Genomic DNA, 23,533 nt, shown 5'->3' on the forward strand with positions numbered 1-23,533 from the left:
TTCTAAAGACTTTAAGCCACATTTTCAGTCAAATGGAAAATATTGTCCCTATTCATCCCAACACACCTGATACCTGAAACTGAAGTTCGAATTAGGAGCCTGTGGACGATGGTTCACCCCGCAGCCAATGGAGAGAGTAAGCAATTCAGACCGTATGGCAGTTGAATCATCCACTGAAGGCTCCTCTCTCTCTATGGAGGGTAGAGAGGATCTAGAGAGCAACTACATCTCCTACGGTGTAGGCGGAGAAGAGGACTGAACCTCTCTCAGCTCTCCGATGGGAGCACGGCAGTCCTGCTGCCCGGCCCCAGGCTGCATCGCCCTCACACTGCCTCAGCTTGTGTCCAGCTTTAGCCACGCTGGTTCAGAAACTCTTCCCTTTCTGTGGCTGGTCATTTTCTGCCAGTTTAGGGATCTCAGCTGGCCCAGTAAGGGACTGGACAAGTGCCAGAGCCAGCATGAAGCCAGGAGAGGTGAGGGAGGGGTAGAAATGCCTTTCTTAGCAGAAGCAGAAAGCTGCTAGATTGGCCCCATCATAAACAGGCTTTTCAGCATAAAGTGCCTAGTGTGAGTTGGAATGAACCCACTTCCCAAACCACTTAGATGTTTTCTGATAACTGTCCCATGCCTGGCTCTTGGCATCAGCCCATGTTACACCCTCATGTCTAGGACTCTGTAATAAAGATAAGGCAGGTTGTACCGCACAATGGAAGCTCAGTCTGAGGCTCAGCTAAACAACCGTCCTGGGGAGATTTCTAGATCCATTAAGTGTCTGTTGTCTCCAGCTGGGCCATCGCTAATCAGCTCTGCTATAAAGCTTGGACTTTGGGCTGAGAAGTTCCCCATGGAGGCTCTCAGGGGAGAGCCTCTGATGGGTTACATCTATACAGGAGGCTTGAAACCATTTCATTCTTTCAAACAGCCCTGAAAACTGCATCTCTGATGTGCTTTTCCAGGAATGAATCACACTGTTTCTGAGAGCAGTACTCAGGGGTGTCTGAAGGGTTTGCATTATGCAGACACAGCAAGAGCTCTTGGAAAGAATTGCATGAATGAGAGAAAAATAGCAGTGCCTGGTGTCTTCCTTCCCCTAAAGCTCAGGTACAGACAGCTTTTTTCCCCTGTAACTAGACTTGCTTTCAAGCTTGAAGTGTTCACTACTCTAACTCCATGTTGTTTGATCATTCATAGGGCACAGCACAAACCAGGTGAGGCATGGGGTTCAAGGTAAAGCCGACATCAGCAGTGAGATCTAGGTCTGACTTGTCCACTCCTGGAGGGGTCTGGAAAATAAATTTGCGGAGCAAGCCTGCAAAGAAGAGGAACAGCTCCATTTTGGCCAGTCCTTCTCCAACGCAAGCCCTTCGTCCTGAAAACAACCGGGAGAGAGGTAAATGATCAGCACTGTAACTGTTAGTGTTGATGTCTGAGATGGTCTAAACTGGACATACAGTCTGTAAGAGCAGGCTGCTGAGGTAGGAAATTTTTCCTTCCTTCTCTCTGTATATTAGAGGTGCTACTGGCTTGGTCTCAAACCACACAGAAGCCTGTAGGTATGTGAAATTATTCAGTGACTGTGGGTAAATCAGTGTCTCACAGATCTCCCAAAGAAGAGGTGGTTACCTACACCAATGGTGGACAGGAGAATGACCAGAAATCCCTTATCCTGTGTTCTGTGTCCCTGACTTTCAGACTTTCCTGGAATCAGGGGGACCTGGGCCATTAGCCTAGCCCCAGGTGGTGCACACATCCCCCTCTCACCTATGGAGAATGGAATAAATGCCTCTCTCCTAATGAAGTTCCCATCAGCATCCAGGAAGTGGGAAGGGTTGAACTGATCTGGGGTTTTCCAGTGTAACTCGTCATTCAGAGCGGAGGTCAGCAGTGGAATAATCTCTGTACCCTGAAAGGGATCAAAGAAACTCATGGTAGCTGTTTGGAGCAGATCACTTTCCTAGTCAAGCTGGGCTGCTTTCTTTTTTCTAATGTGAAGAGGCAAATAAGACTGAGCCATGGCAAACAGAACTGGAGGATGCTTCCCTGCCCCACTGTGGCTCTGCCTGTTATCAGTAGCTGCTGCTCTCTTTTTGGACCACAAAACATTCCTTCCTTACAGAACCAGATCTTTCAAGAAAGATGCTGAAGTAGAGGTTCCACATTTGGCATAAGAGATTCAAACCACTGTGATTTAATTAAAGTCTCTGGTTATTCTGGATTCAAACAGCTGTAACAAACCACAGTCCAGTGCATGTTTAGAACAGCTATCCTGGATCCAAGAAAAAGGATCACATCATAGATTAAACCACACATCACTGTGTCTTTAGATTTTTATATTTTTCTTCTTGTCTGCTTTAAACAAAACCGTAAGGAGTCTTTGCAGCGTAAGCTGCTAGCCTCAAAGCTCACCTTAGGAATCACGTAGCCTTGGAAATTCACATCAGTAGGAGTTGATCGTGATACACCCATTGGGACAATATTGGCAAACCTTTGTATTTCATGTATCACTGCATCTGTATAAGGCATTTTTTTCCGGTCCTCCAACTTAGGCAGCTCTCCTGGTTCAATGACGTGGTTCATTTCTTCCTGAATCTTTCCTTGGAGGGAGGAAAGGATTAAGAAGCTGATAAGCCTCTTATCTTGCAGCTGAAATGGCCTGAAGTTTGGCCAGGATGAAGAAAAAGGAAAACATTGAGGGCTATTTGGGAAGAGCAGAAGTGGGTAAGTCAGGGCATGGCATGGTTCTTTCAGGTTTGTTGAGCCAAGGGAGCTTGAATGGAGTCACTACAGTAGATCCCATGCCTGATTCTGGTTACACACCTTTGTTACCCCATAGCCTTCAACAGAAACGAGATCAGAATCAGCTCCTGAGGAGACCTTTAGTGACGTAAGCCCATAGCCTGCAGGAGAATAGCGATGGGGGAGCTTTACTGTAACCGTAGACTGGCCCTTAGCCTCTCCCACTTGGCTGGGCTGGTTTATTGCAATCCAGCTGAATAAAATTCCTTTGTAAAAATCAGTGGTTGTTATCTCTCTCAGAGTACTCAGAATAATTACTCTAGACAACACTGAATGAGTTCCACTCCCTTCCACACCAAAGCCTTAAGTATGCAACAGTATATTGTATAAGAGGACTTCTCAGCCTTACTCTGAATTTCTGGGTACTTCATCATCAGAAGAAGACCCCAGCGCACAGTTGTAGAAGTAGTCTCAGTCCCAGCAGCAAAGAGGTCCAGGGTTGAAAACAACAGGTTTCCGTTGTTGAACATCGTGTGGGGTTTCTTTGACTCCTTCAAAACATACAGGTAATAGCCATAAGTTCTACAGCAAGCGATACCAATATGTGACTGTGTTGCCACCATTTTTATCTGCATTTTAGCTTTTTGTGATTTTATATGCTCTGGGAAACTAAATGTTTAGTATTTTAGCATTAGGGCCTATGCTTATGGAATTTGTCTGGTCCCAAGCATATGTGCAATCCCCAGGTCCAGATATTAGGCTAGTTGGAATTTAGTTACTGCAATGAAGTTTATCACAGTACTGTTCTTGCAGGAAGGTCTGGGATGATCTCCTCTTTACATGTGCCGAGTGGTAACTTATTTCACCCATGTGGGACATCTTGACAACTAGATCCCTTCAACCAGCAGTTTTAGTGGAGCTATGGAGCGAGTACAGCACAGCTCACTGTGAGTATGAGCTTTGATATATTCTGCTCACTGCAGTTCTTCTGTTTCCACTCACTCCCAGCCCCTGACAGATGGACAGTCCTAATAAGTCAGAGCTAAGAGAACAGAAAGACTCTGAGACTTAAGTTTAAAGTACCTGTTGTTGCTTCATCAGAAAGGCATCAACAAAGCCTGTTAAGTTATTTTCATCAAACTCTTCTTTGTGTTCCTGGAAGAGCTTCTGGAGAAATGCGTTCAGTTCACTGACATTTTGTAGCACAGTCTTGGAAGCTCCAGAGAGAAATCCAAGGGATGGGTAGAAATTATATAACTGTGGAGCAAGAGAAGTCTTACTGTTAATTGGCATTTTGAACACAAACTGGTATCTCAAATCACACTGCTGTTGCCTTGTCCCATGCCCTGACATTTCAGGCCGTAATTCCCCCACATTCGCTTGTACAGTCCAAGCAGCTATGAATTGCTGCAGAAATAGAGTGTTCTCTCTGTTATACCTCTGCATGAGTCCTTGCCATGACTTTCGGGAAACTCATCAGCTTAATCTTCTTTCAGGGCTTCCAGCTGTGTAGGTGGTGGGACAGAAGGTCTCAGTTGTGAAAAATGGGAATGTGAGCATTGTACTTATTCCAGGAAAGCCCTCAGGTGTGTCACATCCTATGGCAGCAGAAGAGACCTGAACTGGCCACCTCCACTGGCAGACAATATTGCTGTGTCAACGTGGTGCTTTCCAAGCCAATTAGCTCAGGCACAGCACCGAGCTAACCCAACTACACTGTTCCTAGGAGCTGGACTGAGCACAGCATTGCAGTATGTCATAAGGACATACGTGCTGGCAGGAGAAAGGAGTGGTCTCACGACCATCATCTCATGAGAGGTGTGCACATCTTCAAGGACACCACTAGCTGCCCTGCCAGACAATTAAACAAACACCCACTGTTAGCTGGTGCCTTGTCCTGGGAGACGGTCTGTACGCAGTGTGTAACTCTGACCTGTGCTTGGGCGGTGCTTTTTGGGCTTAGCTGGTCTGGAGGTACAGCCAGCCGCAGACCTCAGTGCGGCTCAGGAAGACAACTCCACTGGCATTCAAAGTAGAAGCTTTGTGGCAGGAAGGAACAGGCTTATATCAGCTGTTAGTTTGCTAAGACTGAGTTTCAGTAGCCAAAACAAAAGAAAAAGAACTTGGTCAAACCTGGTTCTAGGAGAGGTAGAACTAAGACAGTTACTGAAGGTGTAATACAGGGAGGCAGATTTGAGATGGCATTTCAGGGCCGATATCTGATATGAGAGACATATTGTGCTTCTGCTCTTCCAAGAGGGTAAAATGGTTCCTTTTGTAAAGACTTTGATTTTTTTCTTTTACTAATAAGCCTCACAGATTAAGCCCAGGGGCCTGGGAATCTGTGTGTTGCGGATACAGAACCGCAGATGTGTTCCGTACAGGCTGTCTGGCTGATAATGTTCATGTTCTCACCTCGAGAAGCAAGATGTGGGAGGCCTGGAGGACAAACATGGGGAACCAGATATCCTCAAAAAAGCTAAAAGCCAAAATGTAAAATCAAGCTCTTACCAGCACCATAGGGGAACCCAACAGCTTAGTATTTTCATTTAACAGCTTCAGCAAATTTAGAAATACAGGATCATCATATTCAAACCTCTCTCCAAACAATATAGAGCAGATGACATTGGATACAGCATTGTTGAGTATCATCTTCGTATCAAATGGTTTCCCTGTATTTCAAGCAATAAAAACAAATGACAATGCGAGCATGCCCATTTCAGTCTGGTTTCCTATGGAAATGTAGTCCTGAGCTCCCAAAGAAAAAACTCATTCACCACCCAGAATTCATAGCAGGGAACTCGGTTTCAATGCTTTAAGGTCTCAGTTTAATAACCTACTTCAGCATATGCTGAACTTTAACCATGAGATATTATTTGCTCAGAGTTAAACTTTCATTAATCTTTATTGTTCTGCTAGACATGTTTTCTGTCTCTGGATGAAAGTCTTGACACTCACCATGATAGGACTCAAAATATTTGATAAGGGAATTTACTTCCTCCAGGATTCGGATCTCAATAGTTCTCTTTCCCATTCCAAAATCTCGCAGTGTAGACAAGGTGAATCTTCTCATAGTTTTCCATAGCTCTCCATGGCTGAATGCTATGCCTAAAATAAAGACGTAACATCCCTACGTTACCTGTGGTTAATAAACATTTGTAAGGCTGCCTTACACACTGGTACCAAAGCTGCTTGATACACTTTTATATAAAGAAAAAGCAATCTGTAAGTGGATGATACTCTCCTGCTGTAAGAATATAATGAACATAGACAGACTCCAAAAACTAACCAAAAGGTCACTTACCATTTCCCTGTGTCATTTTCCTAAATATGGGTATTTCTGCCCTCTCTCCAAATTCTTCAGCATGATTTAAAAGGGCATCCTTGATGGTTTCGTATCCAGCCAGTACCACAGCTTTCCTGGGTCCAAAATGCACAGTGAAGACATTGCCGTATATCTTGGAGAGCTGTCAAGGTGAATAAATATGTTCATTCAAAACCAGATCTGGACCCAAACGCTAGCACTAGCCACCCTGGGTGGTTTCTAGCCCGAAAGGAGCCTCCCGGCCCTGCCTGAAGTCTCCAGGTGCTGCTGTAATGCAACTAATGAGCAACAGCTATCAATTGCCAGCATCTCTGCTTGCACCCTGTTTGCACAACAAGGTGTCTGCTATCACTGCTCCTATCAGAGGAGAAGTCAATAAAATGCCATTGCATTCTTGTGGTGTTCTGCAGTAACAGGCCAGCGTAGCAATCCCACCATTCGGAGGCTGGTTAGAAAATGCTGTAGCAGGCAGGCCTGTTTATTTTAATGCTATTGACCTGAGGCAAGCAGGCGTGCACACATCTTTGAGGCTGAAGCCACAAACACTACGAAAACAAAGCTCAACAATAAGTCTTTCTTTCAGGACAGCACTTGTCTCTAATTATGGCAAGGTGGGTAGTGTTGCAGTCATCGCAAAATTATTTGCTGGCCACCAGAATCTTGAATCCAACTAGGAAGCATATTCTTGTAGATAATGTCACAGGAGCTCTAGGCTTTTGTAGCAAATTAAATATTAATCATCTGTTACACAGAAGGGTGGCTTTGACAATGTAATCATTCACTCGGTATTTTAGACTTCGTTTAAACACACTGCAAGCCATCCGCTCCAAATGTCTTCTTGTTTCTGATGTGCCTGGGTTACCATTTGCTATGCATTAGATACATACTGAAAATTGAATTTCAGATTAGAAGCAAATCCTGTTATTACACCAGACAAATTGAATTTGTTTTCATGAAACGGTGGTTTGACGGCTTGGGAGATAACATTAACACTGGTTCTTTCCTCCCCAGCAGCTCACAGAGTGTGGCAGAGCCAGGGGCAGGGAACCACAGCCGCCTCCCAGCCTTCCTTTGGTCATTTCTTTCCATTAGCACTTCTTGGCATCAACCCTGTTTTTTCTCAGCAACACAAGTATTGGATGTGGCAGGCCTGAAAGCCTAAAGAAAGCTGCTTGGCAGATTATAAGAAATGCGTCTGGTGCCTTTGCCAGAAATAGTTGCTCTTCCATACCAGCACCCTCAAACATACCAGTGATCAGATGGGAGCTCAGGAGCAGAAGCCCATCAAAATCATGCTCTGCACAATCCCCTGCACCGTAAATCAAGACAGGCGAACACTGTGTGACTGCCATAGGAATTCTGTACTTTTGCAGCCCAGGATGTCCTTCTTCTACGACTAACTGAAGAATTTTGGTGTCTGCCCTGCCTCTCAGGTGGGCTGAAGGAGTTCACTGGGGACTGGGTTTCCCCTGTCATAGTGTCCAGTAAGCATACACACAGGCTATGTGACAGGTCACTCATGGCACCTCGACCGTCTCTACAGCAACCAGAAGAAATCTGAATTCACATTGAATTGTCCCCACCTCCCTACAGGAGCACAGCAGACACTCTCTGAAACAAAGATTGCACCCAGCTTTAAAATAATTAAGTCTTTTTTTTTCTCTTTTAGAAATAAAAGTATCCATGGAGCTGCATAAGAAAAAGCAATTTGTTTACCTAGACATATAAAAGCCATGCATCAAGTCTTAAATAACCCTGGCCAGTGTGTGTGCAGGGGAAGGGTTGGGGAGGCAGAGTTGAGCTTTGCATTGCAGGGATATAATTAGCTTTGGAAATAAATGTGCATATGACCCCATTTTCTCTGCTCTGGGGATGATACCCACCCTTCCTTCCTTCCTTCCTACCTTCCTGCCTTCAATGGGAGAGGTCTGTCTGCAGTGAGACATCTCTTGATGGCAAATGGACCTGATCTGTCAGCAGACTGGCCCAGCTCAAGTCTTCTCCCTGCAGCCTCTGAGGGGCTCGAAATACCAAAAATATGGAGCTAATTGCAAGGGGTGGGGGTCTACGCTTGTGTTTGTATAAAGGAAGGAATGTGTGTATTATGTTTATATATATAAATACATGTACGTGTGTGTATACCTCTGAAGGTAAAGTCATTCTGCCAGCCTGCCTGTACACCAAATATCTCATCTCTGCCTTCTACACAATGCAAACACAATCGCATCTCTATGTCCCTAGCTGCATTTCTCGCTTCAGGCATTGCACATTTTCCTCCTGTCTGCTCGCTCAGACCTTACCTCTGTCAGTGACTGGAACGGCTTTTTCAGGTCCACCACATTCAAGTTTCCGATCAGAGGAAGAGGTCGTGGCCCAGGAGGCAAACTGCAAACCGGCTTCTTCAAGCTGGTAAGAAAGTAAAGGAGAGCGACCAGCCCTGCTGCCAAATAGAGCAGCGAGCTAGAGCCCATGTATTGCAGCAAACTCTGTATGGCCATGTCTAGATCAAAGTGGGGGTATGAGCATCTTGGGGTCCCTTTATAGCCCTTCTGTCATTGCCTGAACACACCTTCTGGGGAAGTGGCTTTACACAGAGAAAAGGACTCTGAGGTCTTGTTTACTTCCATTCAGACCAGATGTACCTTTTTTGCCTGCCAAATAAAGCACTCTATTTTATTCTGAAACATGGATTATCTTAATCTGGAGCTCCTATTTCATCTACAACACTGGGGCAAGGTGTTTGTTTTCCAGTGAAAAATCTGTGTTATGGGCATGTTGTGGTCTACGTGATTTCAGGGGCAGAATTAAGGGACAGGACCCGTGCTGGATTGCTGTCACGGTGCCAGGTCACAGGACTCAGCTGGACCACTGGTGATGCAATGGAGGAAGCAGGACGCAGGAGGGAAAGTCCACAATAATGCATGGCCTAAGGTGCAGCTGGCAAGGAAGTCCTCAGGGAAGACAAGGCTGACCAAGGAGGAGTTGGAACGGTGGCATGAAGATGTGCTAATTCAGGACTGCAGACGGGAGTAGGTCCCCTTACAGGTGACGGCTCTGATTCTCTTTGCTTTCCTGCCACCCCAGTAAAATCACCTCCTTGAGCAACATTTGAGCAACAGTGTTTTCATTGCTGACACTGTTATTGATCTTTGTCCCTAAAATCCTCTACAGGCAATCCCAAAAGGCCCCTGAAACCACTTCTGTCACTATTTTGCAGTTTACTGTCCAGAGGACTGTGTGCCTGGATGTCCATCTCTGTCTCTGAGTTTGGTGATGACTCCTTCCCGGCTGTCCTGCCTGTTTATGAGCAGATGCATGCAACCCTCTAGGAGAAACCGTCCCTCCAAGCAATGCTTCTGCCTTGACTGGGCAAGAGACCCTGGATCTGTGTAACCAGGAGGAGGCAGGATCAGGCTCTGCAGCTGGCCAGGCAGAGGACGGAGGACGGAGGCTGCCCGGGCAGCTCTTGCAGCGGGGGTGCCAGCCAGGAGGAGCACGCAGCAGCAGCTCTGGCACTGCCGGTGCAGTGAGTCATGCACCATGCCGGGGCAGGGTCCTGCAAGAGCCTGCGTGCCTGGGCGACGGCTCCCCAAGAGCCACCTGCACCCTTTGCATCCTTGGGGGATGACAACAAAGCAGAAGTGATCATGAACAGGAGGCCATAGTTTTAAATGGTGGCTCTGGGGGAAGGAGCCAGGTTGATGCTCTGTCACATATTCTCAAATGGGGATATTTTGCTCCCCAGTTGCAGATTCTGTCAGATTACTGGGCTGTGCTGCCGTTCAACCCTTTAGAAACCTTTAGTTTTAATAATACTTTTGCTAGAATCCTCCAAGGCTCCCGGGTGCAGGCTCCACTGATGGAAAAATGATGATTATTTATTAATAATAATAAAAGTATATTAGCTGAAGGCAAAGGGAATCAATAAACTCTAACTAGATTGACATGAAAAAGGTGCCTGCGCGTCTGCCTGTTCTCCAAGGCTGTGGAGTTTTTCACAAGGGGGAATTGCCCTGTGCAGAAGAGGACTAGGCAGGGTGGGCAAAGAAAGGAGGGCAATGGATGGTTATGTCCATCTCAAGATTTGCTGCACAATTATGAAGGTCTTGGTCTGTGGCGTCTTCTCTCAGACACTTCCAAGAATATCCTGTTCTGCCAGACTCTTCTCTGAGCGAATGGTGTGACCACTGGGACGCTTGAGACTTTACAAGATACAGTAAGAGTGAGGAAAAAATCCTACATGGGCACAGTTGGGTACCAATGATGGGAATTTACAGTTTCTGTTTACATATAGCCACCACTGCTCTGTTGGAGTAGAGCTGGCTACTGCCATAGACAGCAAAAGCGCCTTCTCAAGGGCTTTCAGACTGTTTAAAGCTTCAGGTTGTACCTGGTGATAATATAGGGTGAACTCCTTTCTCAAGCAGCGAGCCCATGGACTTGCAACCTGCTGGACAGATGCATGCACTGTGGGAAATGACAGATGAGTTCTCCAGTGGGAGGGAATTGTTGCAGCTTTAAAATACAACTAGCGTGATGTCCTCACCTCCATTTCTTCCTCACATACCTTGGCTTCCAGTATGCAACCCTGAACACAGCCTACAACTGAGTTGTTGGCTTGCAGGTGAGGCATCCCAGACAGGACAAGGGAGAAAATGTTGCTCCCCACTCACGTGTCTTTGTTTTTGTACCAGCCCAAGCCAGAACCGATACCATCTTCAGGTAAGCAGACTTTGTGGACACAGCTCAGGGAAATAATCAGTTCCTCCTAGAAAATGAGCCTGTACATTATACAGCCACAGAGTCATCTAACTTCTGTGTGCTCATCTGGAGAAGGACATATAATCTGCTAATGGGACATAGGTTAATAATGCTACAGTAACAGTAGGATAATGCAGAGAGAGAGCTATTATAAGGCCATAATTCAGTCAATGAGTTCTGGTAACATAATAAACCATGAGAGTGAACACCAAGTGCTTGTGTGCCTTGCAAGGCTCTGCAACTGATTTACAACCTCAAGAGATAGCTATCAGCCCGGGCATTGGTATCAGGGATATATAAAGCATGAGCACACCCTATTAAACATTAACATTTTTAAAGACTCAGATGTGTTAAAACTCAGGCTGCTCCTTGCTAATGGATTTTGCTCACCTTGACAAATGCCAGTGCAAAAAGAAATCAAAAGCTTTCCGACTGACTTCTTTCCATTTTTCATCATTATTGCATTGTTTTATTGGACTACACCCACTTCTTCCCATCCTGCAAATCGGTATTTCTATAGGATCACTACAGGCTAGTGATCAGTATCTCAGGTGTTCGCTATGCTCATTTTGATACAAATAACTTGTACTGAATTTCTTTTCATTTATCTTTCAAGTCAGTGTGTGTTGCACATCTACTTTGGGAAGAAAGAGTCCTGAAAAATACTTTTAAAAATCATTATTTTACTGCAATTTTCAATGAAAGATTCTTGGGTTTTTTTCCCATACTCTGAGCTGAAGGATTGTATATGATGGGTCTGGTCACTGGGAGAAGAAAATAAAAAAAAATCTGTGCATGAGATTAGTGCATTGTCTCTGTGCAGAGCCTAAGGTGACTATTTCCCACTCGTGTTAAGCATTTACCCCTTTTAGCAACAAAGGAATTACCCCTTTTAGCTTTTAAAAGCCTTGTTCTTGGACCGAATAGATGTAATTTCTTCATGAGTCTCACTCAGTGACAAAATACATGGGAGATCCTGGGATTTGGTGCTGGTACTGTACTTTATAATATGTATATCTATAAAAATATTTGCAGAAAAACCCATTGCAACTATAGCCAGAAGCATGATTTTCTAGACCCAAACTTACACCAACAAGCCAAGGCAGCCTGACCTGGGAAGGTAGTATTGAGGTCAGGTTATGGAGAATTCATTTTCAAAATACGACTGAACAGATCAAATGCCTCAACATAGCTCCAAGGATCTTTTTGTTCTGGATCTCTAGCTTCAGGCTACGTCAACACAGTATTGCAGAAATTATATTAATCCAAGGGCAATTTGGGGCATATCACAAAGGATGATTAGTTGGTAGGTATCTACAGAGCCAGGGTTCCAGCATCTTTTGGACCCCCCATCTTGATGCAGATAGAGATGTGGATTTAGATATACCAGAACTGCAACTAGCAATGTAAGAAGAAAGTTTGCTTTGGCTTTCAGCGCAGTGTTGCTATTTCTACCACGTTCCCCTCTAACCTGATGAGGTTTTGGCTCAGTCATAACAGAAAATGAGCTATCATTCTGTACATCTTTGTAGAGCACATAACATATTAAGGCCCTGACCTTACTGGCATGAAACTATGATTTCCCTGTAAGTGCAAAACAATAATATTTCATTAATCATCCACAACAGAAATCCCCATTCCCCAGACTATTCTGGCAATATTCTGCATTTTTGCTTGTCTAGGAACCTGAATTAAAAGGGAGAAAAATGGTTTACAACAGCCTGTGGCAGTGATGTAGCAAGAGACCTTATGTAAGAGCTGGCGGCGTGCTCGCCGTGCGAGGGTGAGGCGTAGGAATGAGTGATCCTGGAAGGATGTTTCTCTGAGGTGTGTTCTGTGCCTGGGCTGGGAACAGCAGTCTCAAGGGCACAAATTCCAGCGTCTGAATGTGCTTGGTCTTGTTCAACTGATTAATTCCTTACAGTTATCCCAAGTCAAGCTACAAAATCCCCTCGTACTTCACTCAAAGCCTTTCATGGCTTGTCGATAAATTATTTTCAAATTAACTACCTGATAATTTGAATCTGGAGGATCTTAAAAGATGCGGTATGGTGACAGAGAGAAAATAATGCAAGTCTCGGACTCTACCCTGCCCATAACAAGGAATAAAGGTTCTGCTCTGATGTAGTGCTCCAGTTTGGTGCTTCCAAAAGTAATGCTAAGTGTGTAAAAAACCCTTCTGAAGGTACATTTGTACAACTGACAGATAAGCACCAATAGTGGAGTAAGTTTTCAGTGTGATCTGACAACATTGTAAAAGAGCAAACATTTTTCAAATGTTCCTTTAGTCCACAATTAATGACTCTTCAGCCCATAATTAATGACTAACAGCTCTGACTCAAGCAAAGGAATTTTTTTTAATCTATCAACCTGTGTAACTTGAAAGGGAAAGGTCCAAGATTTTCCCTAGTTTGGGGAGCCTTCTAATTTGAGCCTTCTTATTTTTGGAAAGGGCTCAGGACTCCAGACTAGAGATACTGTAAAACACTGGATGCTTTACAAATTATCTGATCCTCTTGTAGAATGGGCATCTTTTTACTGAAACAGCTATTTCAGACTTCCCCAGTGCCATGAAAGTCTCTCACTTCTTTGAAAGATAATAGGTGAAAAGCATTTAATTCTCTGTTAGAAGCACTGCTCTTTGTGGCACTGTTTTTATTGAATTCTTTTGGAACTGGATGGCTTAATACGCAAATGAGATTTTTTTTCTTCACACTGATTATCTAATGGGGGTTTCATTTGATCTCCTTGGGAAAAATACATACTAAACTGCTAAAGCACATGTATTAGATTCTAAGACAAACTGTACCTTTAAAGGAAACTCTAGAAGATACAACCAGCATTTGTAATAAAAACATTAAGTAAGCACAACCAAACACCTGCTACTATACCTGACCTGAATTTGGGTAACCACAAAATTTAAGACTCCAAAGAAAGACACTGAGTTAATTGATAGGTAATCAAAACATTTGGATATAATATAATACAGCAAGTTCATATAGCCTTTGCATAGGATTGTTGCTGTCTGTTTGGGAATAATTCCACTGTGGGATCCCTGCATATATTTTTCCTTTGATTTCTTCCTTCATCACATGGGGAATCAGCAAGTCAACCACTGTGCCAGAAACTAAGGAACGTAATTTGGGCAGTTTGCTAAAATCAAGTGCCTTGACGCTTCAGTTAAACTTCTCCTGATGAACCAAAGCTGCTTCTCTGCTGCTCAGTCCTCTGAGATCCGGGAGATAGTTTGCTGCGTGTATTTATGAAAGAGGAGTATCTCCCTTTTACTGTTAAATGTTATAACGAAGTCAAGTGGAAAAGTGTTATTTACCGTATAATAAAAAACATCTATTGTTCATAGCCCTGAAAGCATAATAATAAATAAAACCTTATATTTCAGGCTGTGTATACCAGCTGCTTATGTAATAGAACATGGTGTAATTTTCCATTTACAATTTCAATACTGTAATAAGAAAGCAATCAAAGCATAAAAAAACGCACTTTAAATGGGGCTGCAGGTAATATTTCCGTAATGGCTGTCCTTAACAATTGCAGCTCTTTCTTTTTTTTTTCCCAGCCTCGAATTCTTTCTACTCATCTCAGTCATTTAATTAAAAGAAAATCAACTTAAAACAGATGAAAGACCATCTTAAACCAATTGCAGCTATCGGCAAAGAAGAAAAAAGACCCTAACAGCGTAATCCACGGTTAACACTCGGGTGGGTTAAATTAACGCCATTTCTCATCCTCCTTTCAGGAGGAGATCTGAGGCTCTGCAGAGCGTGCTGTAAACCTGTGGGCAAAAGGGGTGTTTGCCTTGGTTATCTGTCCTGAGGATCAGGAAGTTCACCATTTCCCAAGCGTCTGCTGAAGACCGCTTGGTTTTACTGGCCTCATCGGCATTCGCGCTGCATGGTGGGAGGCCGCCTGCTCGCCCGTCGCTTGCAGGAGGCATAAAATCACTCAGTGCTGTCCGCCAGGTTTGTGCACGGGCGTGAAACCGTGAGGATTAGTGAGGGATGAGCAATCACGTCACTGCCGTGATGATGGCAGCGGCTGATGGCGGAGTTCACGTCACTGCAGCGGGACAGGGATGGCTCTTCCGAAATCCTGTGGGATTTCCAAGAAAAGTGCCTCCCGGGGGTGCCTCAGCTCTGCCTGCTGATCCCCAGGGCTCTCAGATCGCACCACCAGCCAGAGCTGGGCCCTGAAAAATGTGGTTTTGAGACCCCAGTGCTCAGCAGTGACGGGTGAGGAACTTGTTCTTCATGGTGGACGGCAAGGAGGAGCCTGGCCTCGGCCCGGGCCCTGACCGCCGGCCCCTGGATAGAAAGAAACGGGAGAGAAACGGGAGAGACTCGGAGGAGGCTGGATCCAGTACAAACTGATTTGCTGGCACCAGGCTCTGAGTTTTGCTCTTTTTCCCTTCATTTCCAAACGAACAAACGCAAGAGGACGAACCACCTTCCCCTGCCCCTCAGCAGGCAGGCTGCCCGTGACCTTCGCTCCCACCCTTCCCCTTCCGAGAGTTGGGGGGCGAACGAGGAAAACGACAAGGTTGTTACGAGAAGTCGGTTTATTTCGCAGAGGTTGATGGAGCCCTACGTGCACAGCGGAAGCACACGGGAACGCCACCGCCCCGATCCTTCCGCGCCGGCGGGACCGGCCCCGCCGCCCCCCGGAGGCCGCCGGGCCGGGCCAACATGGCGGGCGGCGGCGGCGTCTCCACGGTGACCCGCGCCGGTGGCCGAGGCCTGCGGCAGTGACGCCACCCTTGCCCCCCGCCGCGCGGCACGGGTCACGCAGCGGCCCCACCGCGTTGCCGTGGCGACGCCCCCCGCCCCCGGCGAACGCTCCCGCAGGAGCGAGGCGCTGCGGTTGCCATAGCAATGGCAATGCCGTTTCCATAGCGGCGTGGCCCCGCCCCTCCCCGCGGAGCGGCAGCGGTCAGGTGCCCCGCTCGATGCGCTCGGCGCTCGCCGGAGCTGGCGACGCTCGGTGTGCGGCTCCCCCCCGCGGCCGGTGTGTGACCGGAGGGACCCCGGCCCGGCCCCCCCCGCCGGCGACATGTCCACCGCCATGAACTTCGGCAGCAAAAGCTTCAAGCCGCGGCCGCCGGACAAGGGCGCCTTCCCGCTGGATCACTTCGGTGCGGTAACGCGGGCCTGGCCTCCCCGCGGCCTAGCGCCGGGCCTCCCCTCGGCTCTCCGCGGGCCGGGTGAGGGGGACGCGGGCCTGGGGCCGCCGGCCGAGCCCGGCGGTAGCGCGGCCCTCGCTGTCTCTTTCAGGGGAGTGCAGCGCCTTCAAGGAGCGGTTCATGGAGTGCCTCCGCGACAGCGGCTACGAGAGCGGTGCCTGCCGGCAGCGCGCCATGGCCTACCTGGAGTGCCGCATGGAGAGGCAAGCGGTACCCCGGCCTGCCGGGGCAGCCTGGGCGCGGCCCGGCCCGGCTCGGCCTGGCGGGGGGGGCTGAGGGGCAGCCGCGTGGCCCCCGGGGCGGGGAAGCAGCGGGGTTCCCTCTGCGGGGAGGGGAAGGGAACCCGCAGGGGAGGCGTTCAGGCGGGAAGCTTGTGTCCTTGTAAGAAACGGGCGTCCTTTGCAGCTTCAGCAGTTCGCTTGGCTTACGTTTTTGATGATAGATATCCGGCCCGAAGGGTGGGATAACTGCGAGACTTGGCCAGCTTCCACTCTACGCAACTGTCTTCCACAGCGTGAAGATTTTAGATTTTCTGGCTATGGTTACAAGTTAATCTTTTAACTTGTTCCTAAATTCAAGTGAAAAAAGTGGTGGTGGTTGGTTTTCCAGGGATGTTTCCAGTCTTGCATTGCTTTGCGATGCTTTCTGTTCTCTGGCGAGTCAGGGAGCTCACTGGGGAATGCACGAAGAGCGTTAAGTGCGCTTCAGTACGAGGACGCTTGCATACGCTGCATGGGCTGGTGGTGAGGAAGGCTGCAGATCCAAAACAGTTTGAAAAGCACTGCGGCAAAGTATAATGCCACCACGAATGTTGCTGTAAACCGTGTTCGCTTAAAAATCTGCTAAGTGGGACAGGTAGAATTTTAGGAAGCTCTTACGCAGTCTGCTAATTACAGATAACCAAGAGCTGGGTCAGTTTCTGAGGAAACTCTTATTCAATATCTAATATCAGGAAACGACACATTTAATTGGCAAACCGCTGTTAAGAAAAAAAAGTATCCCTGAATGTTGCTTTCCCAAAACTGAAGTTTCTGAGACTTTGCCAAGTGGCAGTCACTCCGTATGGATGTCTTGGATTTCTTTAGAGTAAATAATATTAAATGAAATAGAAAATGCTGCTGTTCTGCATAGACTGTGTCCTGCATAATGTTTTTGTTGTTTTATTGTTTTTAACTTAGGCAACTTATGGCTAACGAACCACTGGAAAAATTGGGATTTAAAGATCTGATAGATGAGAAATCAGAAGCAAAACCTGAAAAGTTGTGATGAAGAAAGACAACTTCACTCCTCATGTATGGAAAGCATAACTCTTATGTAGTACATATTGTACGTTCTGTTCATATTGCAATAGGAAGTGTTTCCTGAAGGAACCCTTTTTTCAAAGTTTAATTCTCCTAAAATAAGATTTTTTTAAAATGATAAAAAGTACTGCCTTTGTCTACTTTCCTCAAGTATTTCTTAACTTTTTTTCTTTTAATTTCTCTAGCCTGCTTTTAAAGATCCGTAAGAACATTTTGCCTGGGACAAAACAATTATTGCCTGAAGTGTTCTCCATGTCTCTGTAAGAACAGTGAAGTCTTATTTTAAAAAGACAAAAAAAACCCCTTTATTGTGTAGATCTTGAACTATAGATTAATCTTATGTGGGCATTACTAATATGCTTACAACAATTACTTGTTAGGTGCAAATAAAGCTATTGTGGTACTTGCAAATTGCTTTTTATAAATACTGGTATTAATCCCCATCTTTGGGGTGATCTCCTTCTCACCCTGCTATAGAAAATGCTTGGGTACTGGGGTGGGGGTTTTTTCAGTCTTTTAACCTTCATCGTTGTTGGGAGAGTATTTCCAGTTCCAGACACCAGTCAGGTGGTGATTCTGCTTTTATTTACCATGCCAACAGTGTTCACCTAACTTTATTTCATCATTTAACTGGGAATCTTTCACTGTGAATGTATTCTCCAAGTAGAGCTGCCATATGTTTTTTTTTTAATATCTTTATGGTGAAATCAGTGTGGAGACAGGAATGGTATTTATTTGTGTTCTAACTATGAACTCTACATATAAATGTGACTGGACAATTTTATTCTTTTAAAAACAAATGTTTTATGTTAAAAAACAGGGTACATCAAAAGTTAGCCGTCTAAGAAATACAATATTTCATTCCAAAACACATAAGTGCAGCCCATACATTGAGAAGGTAATGCAGCAGGCCATACAGTAGATGTGCAATCGGGTCTGAGTATGTCTTTAAGGTCCCTGAGAGGTGTTTGTGTAACTTACCATGAATTATCAGAGCCAGTGGTATTTCTCTCACATATACTAATGCAGGTGAGTCTTTCTTAATTAATACTGCATTCAAGCCAAAATAATTTGGCCTATTAGCCTCTTAGAAATACGTTTTAAGCAGACAATAAATTTGTAAATCCTCTGGATGTATTTTCTATTTTCCACTGTATTTCCTGCCCCCACTTTTTTTCCTTTCTTTTTTTATTTTTTTCTTTTTTAAACCCAGTGAATCATTTCTCTGTGTATCTGGCTCTCAAACTGCAAGCTTTAGGGTCAGGGCCCACAAATAGCGATACACATAGTTTGCCGAGGCAGTTCTCCTACACTTTCTCCTTTATTAGGTGTCCTCTGTTTGATATATCTCACCTTTCCTGCTGTCTGCTATTATTCTTCTTGGTTCTGCTTCTCTCCACTATGCATCTGTTCACACAGAGATCCACGAAAGGGTAAAAGAACATTTTCTGCTCTTCATATTGATGGTTGGAGCTGGGATTTAAATTGTTGCTTGGGTCTAATCTGATTGAACAGACTGCAGATAGTTCAGAGCGGGTCCCTGTTTGAAAAGAATGTTCACTTGCTGCTGCATATTTTTATTCTACTTCATTCTACTGTTTAAATTATATCTTTTGGTGAGATTAGTACATTTATAGAAAAGAAAGCAGAGATTTTATTGCTGAAACAGATATTAAAAGACTTTATATTAAACCACTGAACAAGAGCTTTCTTTCAGTGATACTGAGTAAGAATTATTAAAATAATCTCCAGCATCTTCAGAAGAAAGAAATCAAATTTCATGCTTCTGTGCTCCCCGAATATTACAAGGGGAAGTGAATCCCTGGTAGGTATGAAAGAGCCCACCAGTGGTGGTGGAGTAATCCAGGCTGTTGTCAGCGGTAGTTTCATCTTTGGGATGTTACTCTGCAGTGTCATTTGGCCAAACAGTTACTCCATGAGTCAGATGCACGTTTTCTCCTGAGACAGCTGATACCACCCCTCTCCTCCAGATTATTATAAAGAGGTGAAGCTTTTGAAGTCTTGAGTGATTGAATTTTGACTGTTGAGCTGGAGCGATAGTTGCTTTTTCAATTAACTCTCTCAGATTATGCACTGAAGGAGGGGCCGCTGCGGACTCTCTTTGTTTATGGTGACCAAGGCCCAAATTTTGGACCTGCTGCGGGAGGGATGGTGGGGAAAAAAGCAATTTCAAAAAACTTTATGGCATGCTGAAGTGAACAGTGCTCTGTGCTACTTGTAGGCCTGGCGTCTTCTTGTAGGTTACAGCAACGTAGCCAGCAGGATCCCTGTGTTGCACAGACTTTGTGCTGCTGAGCCACCAAAATGGCCAGAGCATGCTTCATCCTTCACAAAATAACTGCAGAAATTGTAATTGCCATCTTAATAGGGAACGCTGGGGTGAGAGTTTTGCACCTTTTACCAGCCTGAAGAAGATAACCTCATGCTGTCCAGATCCGTGGGTAGGTTTCATCCTGACTCCCAGCATGGTGAGTCAGCTTCACAGCGCAGTCCCCTTCATGCCAGGATAAGAAAAGGGCTGTGAGTGGATAGTTGAAAACTCAGCGAATTGGCAGAGGCATGTATTTCCTGCCTGCAAGGCATTAGCTGGAGAAGAGAGTAGATTAGTGAAGCTGTAGCCATCAGTTGATCTTGATTGAGGTCTAATGCTACTGAGAAGTGCTGGAAAAACAAGCCATTAATCAACACCGAGCCTGGGGTTAAACTGTTTTCCCAACTTGCTCTATGGGACAAGTCCCTGCAACATCAGAGTCTTCTGGGAGAAGTCCCAGAATGCTCTTCAATTTATTCCTCCTAATATACAGATCGTTAATTAAAGCCTTTCCATATAAACCTCTTTATTTTAGCCTTGCTTGTGGGATCCTGGTTTATGCTCCTTTAAAATGACAGCAGCGTATAAGCCAAAGGAAAGCCGTAAGTTTGTAGTTATCTTTCCTATTCCCATACCAGGGAGGAACCTCTCCACAAGCCTGACACCAAGTTGGGAAAATCTGTATTCTGGAAACGCTGAGCTGAAGTGTGCGTGCTGTAGGGGAGGCAGTTTGTCAGGGGCGCTGATTTCTTTATGGAGCTGTTTGGAGTTGATGAGCTGCTCTGCTGCGTGTGGCACCGGGAGCAAGGTAAGTCCCACGCAAGTGCGTTAATCTTCATGTGAGAAGCGTGCACGCGTGCTGCCTGCACCAGCGCTGCCATGAAGCACCACCTGCTGACAGATCCTGGGAGCTGGAGAAATGCAAACGGTTGCAAAGCAAGGTTCGGCTTGGGTTGGTGTACTAACCGCCAGCCTGGCTGTAACTGTACGGGTGTGGAAGGGACAGCCCAAAGCAGGAGGAAGCGTTGACTCTGGAGTGAAGATCTATGTAAGCTCCTAACACAATAACAGAAATCGATAAGCGAGGGGGCTGTAATCGTCTTTCCTGTAGCTTTTCTTCAGCAAAGCCTCGTTCACACCATAACTCTAGGCACCCTCCTGCTTGGGATCCTGTCCCAGGGAGTCCCCCGGAGGCCTCCAGGTCAGCAGAGCTTTGCATGTTGGCACTTAGGAGAGCCTTGCCCGCACATTTCCACTTTCTTTGCTCAGATTAGAATCAATTCAACCGTAAAGAGCTTAACCTTGATCACCGCAGTTATTTACAGAAAGAATATTGCTGCAAGCCAACCCTCGTTATATCTTCCTGGGAGACCTTGAGCTCTAGATGTATCTCTCCAAATAACCGCAATGACCTGCAGAACAAGGAAGAAAGGGTTTCATAAACATTTCCAAGGCTCTGAGCATTGTTTCAGGGAAAAGCCTATACAGAGAGAGCCTCCTGTGCTTGCACTGGAAGTGGGCCATGGTCCAAAGTCCTTTGTAGGAGCACAATGAGCCTGTGCCTCTATGCTAAGGAAGGATTGTTGCTGCATCTGCTATCTGTAAGTGGGATACCTGGTGTAGCAGAAGGGTTGTATCAGTAGGCACCTGTAAAGTGGATGTTTGGGGTTCTGCACACAGTTACACACAGGTAAAGGGTGTAGCCAGCTGACCTTCACGCTTGGTCCTCCCCTGAATCCTCTTCCAAAGCATTTTCCCCAGTTTCTCCTGCCTGCTTCAAGGCCACAGATGTCCGTGCGGCTGGGCATCACACTTACAGTGAGTAGTCACCCACTTGGTTTCCTTTGGAGACCACAGAGTTGCTGGCCTTTGCAGCAGAAAACAAAATCACTTTCACTTACTGCTGCTTTTGTAGGTTCAGCTTAGCCAGCACTAACACTGGGAGGGAACTAGATCTGTTAGAGCACCTCTTGAATTTCACCCCATTGTTATCTCGCTCTAAGCTGGCCTGGAGAGCACTGGGAGGCAATGCTGTTTCCACAACGCTGCTGGAACTAAACCTGGAGTGTTGCACTGATGCAGTTAAGGATCAGGAAATACTGTAGGCAGGCTACAAGAGAAGGAGCAGCCTGCTCCCTGTACAAAAAGCATCTGTAGCATCACTTGTTGCTGTAGGCTCTGGGAAGTGCCTTGGGTGTTCTGGTTCCACTGGAGAGCAGTATGTTTCTACATTTCTAATCTATGGTTCCTGGGAAGGGAATGATGCTTCTGCTAGTATGTAAGACTGCGGTCATTTCTGGTAGCACATCCAGTGACCCCAAAGGACTTCAGTTACTTTTCTGCCTGGAATAGATCCCTTTTGGAAAAGATGCTCCTGCTAAATTGTGTATGTGGCATATTGTATCAGGTTTCCCACAAAAATCAAAGCTCAAACTCAATTAATTAAAAAAAGAAGACTGTTTGGAAGGGCATATGAAAAGGTCCATTTCCCCTTCCAGGGTGTTTCAATGGAAATTGGATGTCTGATTAATCTCATCCTGGTTCTTTTTTTCTTTTGATGATTCCGCTTCTGTGAATAGCTGGCAATGCTGCATTTCTGTCAGGATGCAGCAGATTTTCTAGCTTTCAAGACAAAATGCCTTCCTTCTGGAATGAAGGTGCCATATGGCTTGAAATGCATAATTGATCACTGCTCAAAATAGGAGCTTCATAGAAAGTCACCTAGAACTCCAATGCGTGGTGCAGAGGACTTGATAGACCTTGATGCATTTTTTTGTTTCCTGGGACCGATGATGATAGAGGGACAGGTTTTTATGGCTCTTCCTAGAGGTTCTGAGGCTTATGCTCTCTCTCTAGCACTGCACAGACTGTTTCACCACTGGATTGTTTATTCCCATTATTCCAGGAGATGCTGGGACTTGCATTAGCAGGTGCATCACTCTTATGCTTGCTGATTCCTACTGGACTTGGCTGGATGAAAAACACCCCAGACAAGCCTGGCATTCACCATATAGCCCAGCAAAGGCCACAGTTATCTCTGTGAGTGTAAAACAACTCAGGTGCATCAAATTTGGTGGGCTGAATCCAGCCCTTACTGCCCCATGCTTCCCCACCTCCGGTGGGACGTGTAGCTGTCTGCACGAGCAGCCTTTCCCGGCTCCCACACAGAGTAAGGCAGGTTCCCACTGATGTGGGAGGGATGTTGTGGTCCATCTGGCTGCACGTCCTGCTGGCTGGTAATGAGCAATTCCTTAAACCACCCAGTACTGTAGATGCTTTTCTGTTCAGGTCCTTACGAATTATGGCAGACTCTGTAGGAGCAGTGGTGGAAAGTAGCCCTGCAAAAAGAGAGCAGGAGGGTGAAGAAATCAAGGAGAGTACCCGGAATGACCCAGGCTTTTAACTTCATCGTGAAGATTTTAAAAAGCAGGCATGGGGGCTGATTCTGCAGCCCCTTTGGGGAACTGAGTCCTTTGGTTATTTTAGTAACCTTCTAGGAGCTGACAGCTCTGATTTCTGGGGGATTTCTAGTTTCCTCAATGCTAACAAGCCCTGCTCAGCAAGAACCTGCTCACATACCTGGCTCTGATGCTGCTTGCAAAGCTGCTAATCAAGGGTAGCATGTGGGAAGGCAGTCGCATGGGAGGAGGTGCTCTGCAAGGGAGTCAGCTCCGGTTTTGTTTGCTCAGTTTACATTTCTCTGTTATCAAACCATGTTCTGGGTTTCAGCAGGGTTTGGAGGCACTGAATCTCTTCTTTAGTGGACAAGGCAGAAGAACGATAGCACTACAGAATCTGGGACACCAGGACTCCCCTGAGGATTTGATGTGATGCTGTGTGCTGCAGCCTGCTTAGAGGAGCAATCTGCTGGCAATCTACAG

At 45.8% G+C, this 23,533-nt stretch overlaps 2 protein-coding genes across 3 annotated transcripts; one reads left to right on the top strand and one right to left on the bottom strand.

The window, feature by feature from the left end:
• Positions 1–1,181: 1,181 nt before the first annotated feature.
• On the bottom strand, positions 1,182–8,562 carry LOC140658879 (cytochrome P450 2K4-like). Its single transcript, XM_072877870.1, has 9 exons — positions 8,362–8,562; positions 6,041–6,203; positions 5,695–5,844; positions 5,248–5,408; positions 3,820–3,993; positions 3,146–3,287; positions 2,407–2,594; positions 1,762–1,903; positions 1,182–1,369 (listed from the first exon to the last, which is right to left on the bottom strand). The coding sequence occupies exons 1-9, from the start codon at positions 8,557–8,559 to the stop codon at positions 1,182–1,184; spliced, it is 1,506 nt and encodes a 501-aa protein (XP_072733971.1). The 5' UTR covers positions 8,560–8,562.
• A 7,205-nt stretch (positions 8,563–15,767) lies between these two features.
• On the top strand, positions 15,768–19,007 carry COX19 (cytochrome c oxidase assembly factor COX19). Of its 2 annotated transcripts, XM_072878413.1 has the most exons (4): positions 15,770–15,971; positions 16,111–16,222; positions 17,198–17,311; positions 17,506–19,007. In XM_072878413.1, exons 1-3 carry the CDS (start codon positions 15,890–15,892, stop codon positions 17,283–17,285), a joined length of 282 nt encoding a protein of 93 aa, XP_072734514.1. In that variant the 5' UTR covers positions 15,770–15,889; the 3' UTR covers positions 17,286–17,311; positions 17,506–19,007. The 2 variants fall into 2 exon arrangements, with proteins under 2 accessions (XP_072734515.1, XP_072734514.1); XM_072878414.1 differs by having other exon boundaries at positions 15,768–15,971; positions 17,198–19,007.
• The last annotated feature ends 4,526 nt before the right edge of the window (positions 19,008–23,533 follow it).

This window comes from Ciconia boyciana, chromosome 13 (genome assembly GCF_034638445.1).
Source record: "Ciconia boyciana chromosome 13, ASM3463844v1, whole genome shotgun sequence".
NCBI classification, from domain to species: domain Eukaryota; kingdom Metazoa; phylum Chordata; class Aves; order Ciconiiformes; family Ciconiidae; genus Ciconia; species Ciconia boyciana.

Bases quoted from the DNA above. Each gene is read 5' to 3' on its own strand.
- LOC140658879 (XM_072877870.1), bottom strand. From the start codon at position 8,559: ATGGCCATACAGAGTTTGCTGCAATACATGGGCTCTAGCTCGCTGCTC. The intron at 3,994-5,247 runs GTAAGAGCTTGA...CTTGCTCCACAG, and splicing joins TGGGTTCCCCTATGGTGCTG to TTATATAATTTCTACCCATC. The intron at 1,904-2,406 runs GTGAGCTTTGAG...GATCCCTTTCAG, and splicing joins AAGGCTACGTGATTCCTAAG to GGTACAGAGATTATTCCACT.
- COX19 (XM_072878414.1), top strand. From the start codon at position 15,890: ATGTCCACCGCCATGAACTTCGGCAGCAAAAGCTTCAAGCCGCGGCCG. The intron at 15,972-16,110 runs GTGCGGTAACGC...TGTCTCTTTCAG, and splicing joins CTTCCCGCTGGATCACTTCG to GGGAGTGCAGCGCCTTCAAG. The intron at 16,223-17,197 runs GCAAGCGGTACC...TTTTTAACTTAG, and splicing joins CTGGAGTGCCGCATGGAGAG to GCAACTTATGGCTAACGAAC.